The sequence below is a fragment of the Varroa destructor genome, unplaced genomic scaffold (assembly GCF_002443255.2).
Source record: "Varroa destructor unplaced genomic scaffold, Vdes_3.0 BEIS01000007.1, whole genome shotgun sequence".
In the NCBI taxonomy this organism is placed as follows: Eukaryota; Metazoa; Arthropoda; class Arachnida; order Mesostigmata; family Varroidae; genus Varroa; species Varroa destructor.
In genome coordinates this window covers 7,706,680-7,716,767 of record NW_019211460.1, presented here as the reverse complement: position 1 = coordinate 7,716,767, position 10,088 = coordinate 7,706,680, and the positions used below count along the sequence as shown (strand labels likewise).

At 39.6% G+C, this 10,088-nt stretch overlaps 1 protein-coding gene across 7 annotated transcripts in view; it reads left to right on the top strand.

The window, feature by feature from the left end:
* Nucleotides 1-293: 293 nt before the first annotated feature.
* LOC111253593 (uncharacterized) overlaps nt 294-10,088 on the top strand; it is a 16,374-nt gene continuing 6,579 nt past the window's right edge. Inside the window, exons 1-5 of one of the 7 annotated variants that reach the window (XM_086976086.1) lie at nt 294-1,671; nt 4,744-5,603; nt 6,080-6,163; nt 7,334-7,487; nt 9,645-9,899. In XM_086976086.1, coding sequence (XP_086832212.1) covers nt 5,366-5,603; nt 6,080-6,163; nt 7,334-7,487; nt 9,645-9,899 — 731 coding nt within the window. In that variant the 5' untranslated portion in view covers nt 294-1,671; nt 4,744-5,365. The remainder of the gene's footprint in view (nt 1,672-4,743; nt 5,604-6,079; nt 6,164-7,333; nt 7,488-9,644; nt 9,900-10,088) is intronic. The other 6 variants (XM_086976085.1, XM_086976083.1, XM_086976082.1 and 3 more) reach the window with 6 other exon arrangements.

The following is a 10,088-nucleotide window of genomic DNA, read 5'->3' as shown; positions in this document are numbered from 1 at the left end:
CAACCCGGCAGTTGAAAGAGCCAATAATATTAACGAAATGTTGCTCAACTACTAAGTATGTTAATAGTATGGCGTTGTCTCTGACAATATCAGTGGAGAGTAACTCCCTAGGCCAGATACTTCGAGATAATTTGGCGCTTTTGTCTTTGTAATCGCTAGCGAATTAGATGACTGTCCCTTTTTATGCCCTTTGTAGGGGCCTGGGCCGAGGTTCTCTGAGGTAACACGATCTCACGAACAGTCCAGAAACGTGTTTCGAGTCGACGACCCACCCTTTCCCGTGGCGAGGGTTGGGTTATCTGAGTCCTCATGAGCTACGACTTTTGATCTAGCGGCAACTATTGTAGTTATAATCCACTTATACGATTTCATGTCGAACATACACAAACGAGTCAAGTCTTCTATTTGTCATTGGTGTGTTCCTTGCAGTTCGTGTAATTATTTGTTCAGGTCACGCAAACAATTTTAACTGGAATCACCCGTTCTGGTGTTTTCGGAGCAGGCCAAACACTTTGGCGTTTTTCTTGGGTTCATCATTTCTTGGCACATTCGATAGTATTAGGGATAGATATATGTATTACTTGAGATTTTAGGTGAGTGGCAAAATTTTCGATTCTCGTGGAGCAAGAAGCAGAAGATGAACAGGACTCACTTGAAAAAAAAGGTTTCTAAACAACTGTTAATTGCCGTATTTTTACAAAAGGGTCGTGACGGCGCATCATCGAAATCGAAACGTGGAGAGTCGGATTGACTTTCTCGAAAAACATAAAAGCCACTTTTCGAGTAGAGCCAGTGCACTGTGTTAGCCTTTGTATAAGGGGTAAGTTAACCGTAGACAATCCAGTGATCTCTATATCTGCTTTGTGAAATCAAGACTCGTAGTGCGAAAAAAACTCATATTCTGAGGCTCAGTAGTAAAATGAATTTGCCTTGCCCTTCAGCTCAGCCCGTATTAGTGAGTAAGTGAAGTATGTGACCTGACGGCACATGGGAGTACCCCCCGAGGTCGTTCAAATAGACCCAACACAACGGTACGGACAACAAATAGGAGCTGCTGCCTTTTTGCCCCCCCCCCCCCCCCCTTCCTTCATGCTCGCCGTGACTTCCTAATCACAAACTTTTCGGCCTGGTACGTGACACTCATATCGCGTGTTCTCAATATAGTTACATCAACGCACTTTCGCTATTTGAAGCACTCTCACGTATCACAAAACATCATCATACCATATGGACTCTTTGGAGGAAGCTTAGTCAGCTATTCGTTGGTGCGCCCATCTCAAACGAGAGCTCAGCTTTTACGACACTAAACCACTCTCTGATACAACACCAGAACGGCTCCAGATTTGATGAATATTGGAGACAACCTCCGTCGACTGCCGTGACGTGTCAGCTGTGAGAATATGGGTGTGATCAACAATAGACAGTTTCTAGCCACGTTCTTGCGGTACAAAGCTAGTTGATATGTATGACGAGAGTGCGTGTGATGGGGACCCCATACATTTTTTATGTATAGCTGACTTCTAGCCGTGCTTAATTAATAATGCTGGTTATATTTTGCTTTAACTCGACGTTTTCATGTTTTGAACTGTGAATCCAATATTGATTCAAACATTACAATTAGAAAGTGCCTTTTTTCCGTGTACTTTCACGTCGAAGTTGTTTATAGACCAGGTAACAGCTGTGTTTAAGTTCTGACAGTATTTAGTTCTTCCGCTTACCAAGCTCTATGTAACGTTCTATGTGCTCCGCACTTCTAATAGATTTCTGATTATAGCTTTTAGTACACGGGCACTATCAACCACATTTAACAGCAAAAAAATCTCGACAAATCATTGAGAAAAGTTGGTTTAAATACTCGATAAATCTGACTGTTTAATTACCATTATATTATAGTACCCAGCCCAGAGACACACAGCGTAGGATAAATGAATTACACCTTTCGATGTTCGTGGTCGCTGTCAACGAGAAAGATAAACAAACGACACATTTTTTTGCTTGGCCTATATTCTCACATGTCACAGCCTTGCAGAGCAAGTATAAAGCCATCGGTGACGCAATATAACACAACATAGGAATTCTGTTGTGCTGCTCGATTGTCGTATTTTAGGACATTTTCATGTGCAATCTATCTAGCTAATGTAGGACCGCAATCGATTCAGTTATCTTGCCGCGATCAGGCTTGTCCCATTAAATTAAAAATTGTGTTAGCTGTCGAGCATGGATATATTATATATACTACGAGACTTCAGCTTGCAGCGTGATCGATGGACCACTGGACATTGGATGCATACGATGACGCATAGGGCTTTTAGATACTCAACAGAATATGAGATCTAGTGGAAGAAGCCATATATAAAACTAAAGCCATTTACATATATGCACAGCCTTAATTTGAAGTAATTAATTTTTGTGGCACATTCGTTTTCCTTTAGAATTTAGAAATTAAACAAGGGCTTCAAACAAATACAAGAACTGTTACCTATTGATAGGTGTCTTGAATGACCCCCCTGATCAGAAGGTGGTCATACTTTTCGGATAGAATCTCAACAGTAGGGTTATGGCGTGAAATTACCCAATATGTTGGGGAAAAAATTTACGTTTTTTTTTCGAAAAAAAACTTGCTATACTGATTAAGGTTTCTGAATTCTTTAGACGTTGTATTTTCTCAATCACATTTATTAATTAAATGTCCTTTGCTGCGAATTCACATTTTTCGTGCAATAAAACCATGCAAAAAGCCCACCTCTTCAAAGCACCGAATTCGAATCAGAATCGGCTTACGTCTTAAAGTGGACGTAAGCTTTAATAATAGAAGGGTCAGCTAAGCCTACTTTTTCTCTGGAATGAAATACGTCTAATGCAAATCAAGACGTGCAAAGCTCTGCCGTTTACAGGAGTAAAAGACATAGTCATAACACATAGATGGGGTTAGGTTATAAAGGGGGCGGTCTGTTAAATCAGAGACATATATCGAGATATATTCAGGTCTGAGGTGTTTAATGTACAAAAAAAATTGTAAAAACTATTAAACGACACTCTAATTGTAATATAATCAATATAAAGGTCTGGTCTAAAGCATACTCTAAAAGAATGACTATTTAAGTATTATATAAAGTAGAATCGTGGTTATGATATGAAATAGTATGACAGCGACCCATTATATGTGTATAACCCTACTTTGGTTGGTCAGTACAGTCCATCGAGGCGATCCTAAGAATAGGCCTTTAGTGGTGAACGTAGGTGCTGAAAGGCAACAAACGTATGACGTTCATTTTCACTCCACATTATAGAGCCCACTGCTGCCTATTATTTAATGATCAGCTCTTTATAGAAGTACGTTAGGTTTAAGCAACGTCAAGTCGGTCCATATAAGTGGAACGACATTAATGTTTGACGTTAATTTGGATTGCCTCAATAGGTTATTGACTCGGGGCTGAAACATATAAGAGAAATATTTCAGCTGTTTCCGTTAAATCTTCTCTGAAGGCTCGCTTCCTTCCTGCTTGAATATAAAAACTAAAACGAGAGAACGAGTTCGATAAAATGCGAAGTGACCGGGACACCGGATGGAGAGTTTACCACTTAAATTAATTTCCACCCGGAGATTAGAAGTTTCGTGACAAAAGATATTAATGTACTTCATTAAGAATATTTGTAAAAAGTAAGTTAGACATAGGTACACATACATACACACATTTAAACGCTTAGCTTTCCTGGCAATTTGACTATGCTCAAAACTCAGAAATATCCCGGTATTTACCAAACCGAGCGTGACCTTTGTCACGTTGGTAATTAAGTAAATGTTATCGTCAGCCTTATTTATTTATTTATTAAGTATAGTGGTAAAAATTGACAGCCTCAAAGTGGATCGAGGCTTTTGTGAAAGCGATCTCAACAAAGATTCATAGAGAGCTTACTTAAAATACCGCTCGTTAGTACGATATACAGCTGGCTGTTTGAGCTTTTTCTACTTTGGAAACTTCTTTTCAAGCTAATTTTGCATCTTATGTTTTAAATTGGCATATACATTTGTCAACTGATATGAGGACTACAATGGTTCTCTAGGACACAAAAATTCGTATATTCTATTTGATCTAGGGATTCACCACCGTACCACCAGTTCGCTTCTGCGTATACGTAAGGAATAGAAAATAACTTCCTTACATCTAACCACTGAAGAGGTGTGTCGAAATAAAATCATAATCTGAAGAGTTTCCATCACTGAACCCCCAAATAAATCTTAAGACTCTAAAAAGTTCAGATATGTACATGTATATACATATAAAGCCTTCGTAGTATTTTCAGTTCTTGAAGCAATGTTAAACGGTGGTAAAATAACACTCAGGCTTCCAACATATCTACACGTTTATAGGAGACAAACGGCGTATTAACACACCACATCTTAAAGTCATTAAAAAGCCTTAGTGTTAAAGCACCGCACTGCATTGATCACACCTAGGGACATTCTACGGCCCTATTTCTGTATGAGTAGATGTCTTCAAACAACATTTGGTTCAAATGTGTAAATGTAACAACTATGTTAGTCTACTGTCTTATGTTTCAGCTGAAAAACACCACTTCGTGAAAATGGCACTCTTTTGTGCATTGCTTTTAAAATAACAAGAACATTTTGGGCAACACTAAAGAGATAAACGACATCTAACATTAATGTGTTTTCTTCTAACTGAGCGTTCATTTGGGTCTTTGTGATTGGGCCTGTTTTTGCTTTTGCTCAACTTTCAGAAGCTGGGCCGTGGTGCGCCAAAACTTCCGTTCCGGAGGCGATTACCTCCACTGGTGCCTCCCGAACCCCCTCGGAGCTTTGAGATCATCTCGTTGTTGCCGCCGGCTGCACCTTTCACCACCGGCCAACAACTTCGGTACTCCTACCACCTGGCAAGATGTGAACCCACAGCTAGTCATGCACCGCCCAAAATTCAGGTGTCTATGAGAGCAATGCAGACGCCACTGCTCAGTCCCCAGCCCTCCGTGAGGGCCGAATAGCCGAGGGAAGCGTAAAAAAGACCAGCTAGAAGGGCTCGCGCGCTCTCGTATTTCGTCAACAACGATAACAACTACAACGTTCACAGTTACAACTGTGGCATTCCGAATTGATTTGAAAGACTTTTAATCGATGGTCTATCGGCATCGGTATTAATACCACAAGAAGCTTGTGATCTCAACGTACCAGCCGTATGTATGTGTCCCATTGACAGTGTGCGACTAGTCAACGACGCAAGTACTTCGGCAACGATGTCCGATAAGAACGCAACGATCGGCTGCTGCCGAGCCGGCGTCTGACGTCGTCACGCATCTTCGCCGTACCACAACGGTCTGTCACACGCTGTCCGCCCTGTGGGCACGGATGCGGCGTAAGGCAACCACGGCACCGGGCACCTTGGCACAGCGCGGTATGGGCTGCGGCAGCTCTCAGGCCGCCGTTTCGTCCGCCGCCAAAGGCTGGGTTATTCAGCAATTAAAAGAGCACACAGGCCCGATAAATTGTTCAGCATTGAGCGAAGACGAAAGCCTGCTCATTACGGGCAGTGAAGACCGCACCGTCAAAATGTGGTCCACACAAAGTGAGCCCGTCGAGCTACTCGGTTCGTATAGAAACCTTTTCGACATACATTAAAAACGTTTTTCTATTTTCACAGAACTAGTGGTTAGTTGACGCTTCGCTTGTGTGTGTGTGTGTGTGTGTGTGTGTGTATGTATGTATGTTAGGACGAAGCAATTTTATAGGTGGGTATAAATTTACAATCTTCATTCTAAATATATGGTTTGATCTCGTTAACACGTGGTGTTTGTTGCATCCGCTATAGTTCATTAATCGCCACATCGATGATATTGAGGTGCAGGCGGTTCGGTTTTTTTTTGATACCTCCTCTCATTGCCCAACAATTAGAGGGTTATATAGTTATGGCGGATTGTACTGTTTCGGGCATTGGCTGTTTATAAATGTTGGTACATAGATGTAACGAAGCTGTTAAGCTATCCTGAAAAAAAAATATAGCTTAATTCTATTTACTCTCGATTTACACTAACGTATAATTATTATTGATATTTTATATTCAAGGACTCGTCTCAAAAATAGCTTTAGATATTGATGGTACCAACTGGATATATGACGAAAAGGGTACTTCCAAGTACATACAACAAGGTAAAGCATTATTACGCACCAAAGCAAAACAAAGCTAATTCGACTAACATTGGTCATTCTGTTAATCAAATGATTTACTATTAGCAAAAAATTAGTTATTTTTTCTGTATCGTAATTTATTAGGGGTGTTGTTACAGCCATCTTAAAAATGTCTGCCATAGCAGGGAAGTTCGATAGCGTTTACTTCCGATAGAAAAGCAGGTTAACATTGAAGTCTATCAGTCGATCATTTCCTCTTTCAGCAAATGTTTTTCGATAAATCTTATTGATATAGCAAATTTTATCTTCTGTGGAAATACTTGTACGTATAATCATATGGTTGTTTGGTAATAAGCTCTGATGCACACGTGGGTCAATTATTAATTCAATCGCTAATGTTTATTTATTTGCACTGGTGCTGTATCTTCGTCTGTTTTGAACTCTTGCGGAGATCGACCCAAATTATGGAAATCTATTAGATCTCGGTCAAAAGCCGGTCGGCTTTTGAATGAATTCCGATGATGAAGCCGATTTTAACCCACACGTGTGGACTTATTCAGTTCACAATATTTTGCCCATCTTTTACATATGCCATACTCAATGCAGTTACGTAGCTCAAGGATAATAGGGTAAAACGAAGTATCAGAGTCTAAACTGGAATTTCGATACTAAAAAGTGGGCCGCTAATATGATTCGATCTTCCAATTTAATATTCTATCGCACTTCATGAAATCGGAGACAAAAATCTTCTTAGATTAGTTAGTACAAGTAAATCTGTTTTACGCAAGACATTTTCTTATTTTCCACACTTATATATTTTACACACTTATTGCGATACCGTGTGGTCTATTTATCAGTTCGGCAAATTTCATCGCCCTAAAAACCGGGACTCAGGAAGTGCAAAACTATCTAAAATCTAATATTCCTATTACAGATGTGATGATTTTAGAACCTACATTTTACGTTGATCATGTAGCCAATTAAGAGCTTTCTAGGATACTGCAGTGATTTTGGATTTTTCAGCTGCAGATGTTGTTATAGAGTGAGAAATCCTTCGCGATTTGTTGTCTGAATTGGTTCTCACGTAGCTGTTCCGTTTCAAATTTGAAATAGTATCTTGGATATTCAAAATAGTCTTTGGATACAAAATATCCCGATGAACAAAAGCGGTTCCTACAAATATTATTACAGGCACTCTGGTAGGTCACACGTCGTATATTACGCAATGTAGCGTGCACGGCAGCTTCGTGGTGAGTGCGTCGGCGGACGGCACGCTGAAAAAATGGAACATTTCAGACGCTTCATGTGTATTTACCTTTCACGGACATACCGCACGCATTAATAGGTAAGTACGGGCTCGAACTTGCGAAGCACACCGATATATATATATATTCAATAAATATATATATATATATATCATTTTTGAAGTATGTGACTTTCTCCACATTAGGTTTTAATTTAATTGTTGTTTTGTAGATGGTGCCTGTTTTAGGAGATAAATTAGTTCATGTAGATTAAAACAGGTAAAGCAAACGTATTTCCGTATTCACACATGAGTTAGAATAGACCTGCACGAAGCAGGGGTTCAAAACAACAGTCCTTGAAATTCCGGATCACAGCTTCAGTTACATGCAACCCTAAATATTTTCTTTGGTTGTAATACCTCTGTAGAAACATACATAATGTACAGATCGTGTGGCACGCGGCTTCACGACGCTTTATAGGTATCCAAGTAAAGTATGCGAGCAAAAGACAGATCCATAGCATCCGAATAGTACTTCAAATAGTGCAGTTCAAAGAACGTTACTTTTGGACCACTTTGAACCTCGTACACTCTACTGTATGTGAACGTAGGGCCCAGAGTACCCAACTCAACAGCAAATAAGAGCATAAATGCAGCATTATGGATGGTAAAATTCCTTAAAAAAACCTATTACTATCCATGATTTGTCCCACTTATACCTTTTTCCATTCCATAGTTCGCGTTGTGTAGTTATGTTGATCGGAAGGTTCGAGTTCCTTACGTATACTTATTGTTCAGCTAAGGAAAATCAGACTTCATCGTAACAACTCTTCGCTGTCAGAGGACCTGTTTATGAATCCACCCTTTAGTGATAACTATCACTTGGACATCCGTACACGAAGTTGACAATACAATTGGTAAAATTTTTCCAAAGTACACTGAACCCTCAAAAATGCAGAAACCTCTATCAAACGCGGAGCATACTGCTACATAAAGGAACGCCCTTTCTGATTCAGCCAATAACGCTAAGGTGAGCTAAATTTAAAAGGAGATTGATCCGCAATCGATATATTAATGAGGACTAGCATAGCAACAGTCGAAAGTGTTCTCCCCAGGTAGTATTGCAGTCCCTTGCCTGACCAGAGACCCCCATCTAAACCATGAGCCTGATTAGACAGCGGGTATTGGCAAGCCGGTGGGATGCACGTAAAATCATAAGAGCGAGCACGATTAGACATCTAAGTGCAAACTTGTTTAGTGAGAATAATGGCTCTAGAAATTAGTGTGATTGATTAAAGGGATTGATTAAAGAGATGTCAAATGTAGGCTTAAGGTGCTCTGACGAAGTCACTAGGTTCGAACCCAAATGTGCACGGACTTCTTTTTGTGTCGGAAGCTGGTCGTCTGATGGAATACCTAATGGTGACAGCGCGTTTAAATCTCGAGACGATGGGACATGGGTGGACGATTAGAAAATTAAATGAAGCGAATAATTCCATCGTTAATTGCATTCGATGGGTAAGGACGGGGTTTGAAGAGAAAGTACAAACAAGTCTCAACAGTTCGATCTAGTCTATATATATATATATATATATATATATATATATATAAGATCGTGTCCGCTTAGGTAAGCATGTTCTTGAGGCTACCGAGAAAAGCTTTATAGAATTTTTTTTTGAAGCTTCATACAAGGTTATCTCCATGCTATATTGTTATTGAACGCATCAGTATTTCTAGTGTTATAACTAGACGTCTTGATATTTTTAATTCTCTCAATTTAAAGTATGAAAGCTGTCACTGAAAACAATAGAGTAGAGTTTTGCAAGAGACCTACACGATGTCGAATGGAAAATGTATTAGAACATAGAAAGCGGTTATCTTTGCTCACTTATTAATAACGTATATATTAACAACCTGATATATTACATTTCCTCTCAACTGCAAAAAAAATTATTTTTTATTGTACAATCAGAATAATATAGTTTACCTGCTGGTTGTTCATAAGCTTATTGAGCCGCACACTATGCACGCTGCACAAATGTATGAGGCTTACGCTTAACATTTTATTCATTATAATATAGCCTTAAAACATCACTACGGCGCTTAATATATATGTACACCACGTGTTTCTGTTCGTCTCACTTCTCTTGTATCGTATAAAATTCGATTTACTATCTAATTTGAATTTTCCGCCAGTATCGTGCGATTTCTCTCACTGATTGTCGGTTCATTTTTGCTGTGACGTCTGCTTCATGACAGAATCGTCTGTAATGGAAATTTTATCGTTTCGACATCGATGGATAAAACCGTCCGCATATGGCACTTCCACGCGGAAAAATTATCACCACCGAATCCACTTGAAGATATACCAGACGAAATTGCTGGCCCTCAATTAGTAGACGAAGAATTTGAGTATAACGAGCAAAGTAATCTCGATCTTATCGAAGCGGCCATCCTTGCCCGAAGACTTTCCATGCTATCGACTTCGCTCAGAGACGATACGATCACTGCCAAGTGAGTCTCTTCGAAGCCAAACGGAAGAAAACGTTATAAAACTATAATAATAATGTCTGCCGGACCTTGAGCAGTTTTGGAGAAGTGGAGAGATACTTGACTTCAACTATTATATTAAGGTCAGCTTCAGTAAGACACGGGTTTCTACCGTCGATTTTAGAAATATCGGGTTTCAGTTCTTTTGGATTT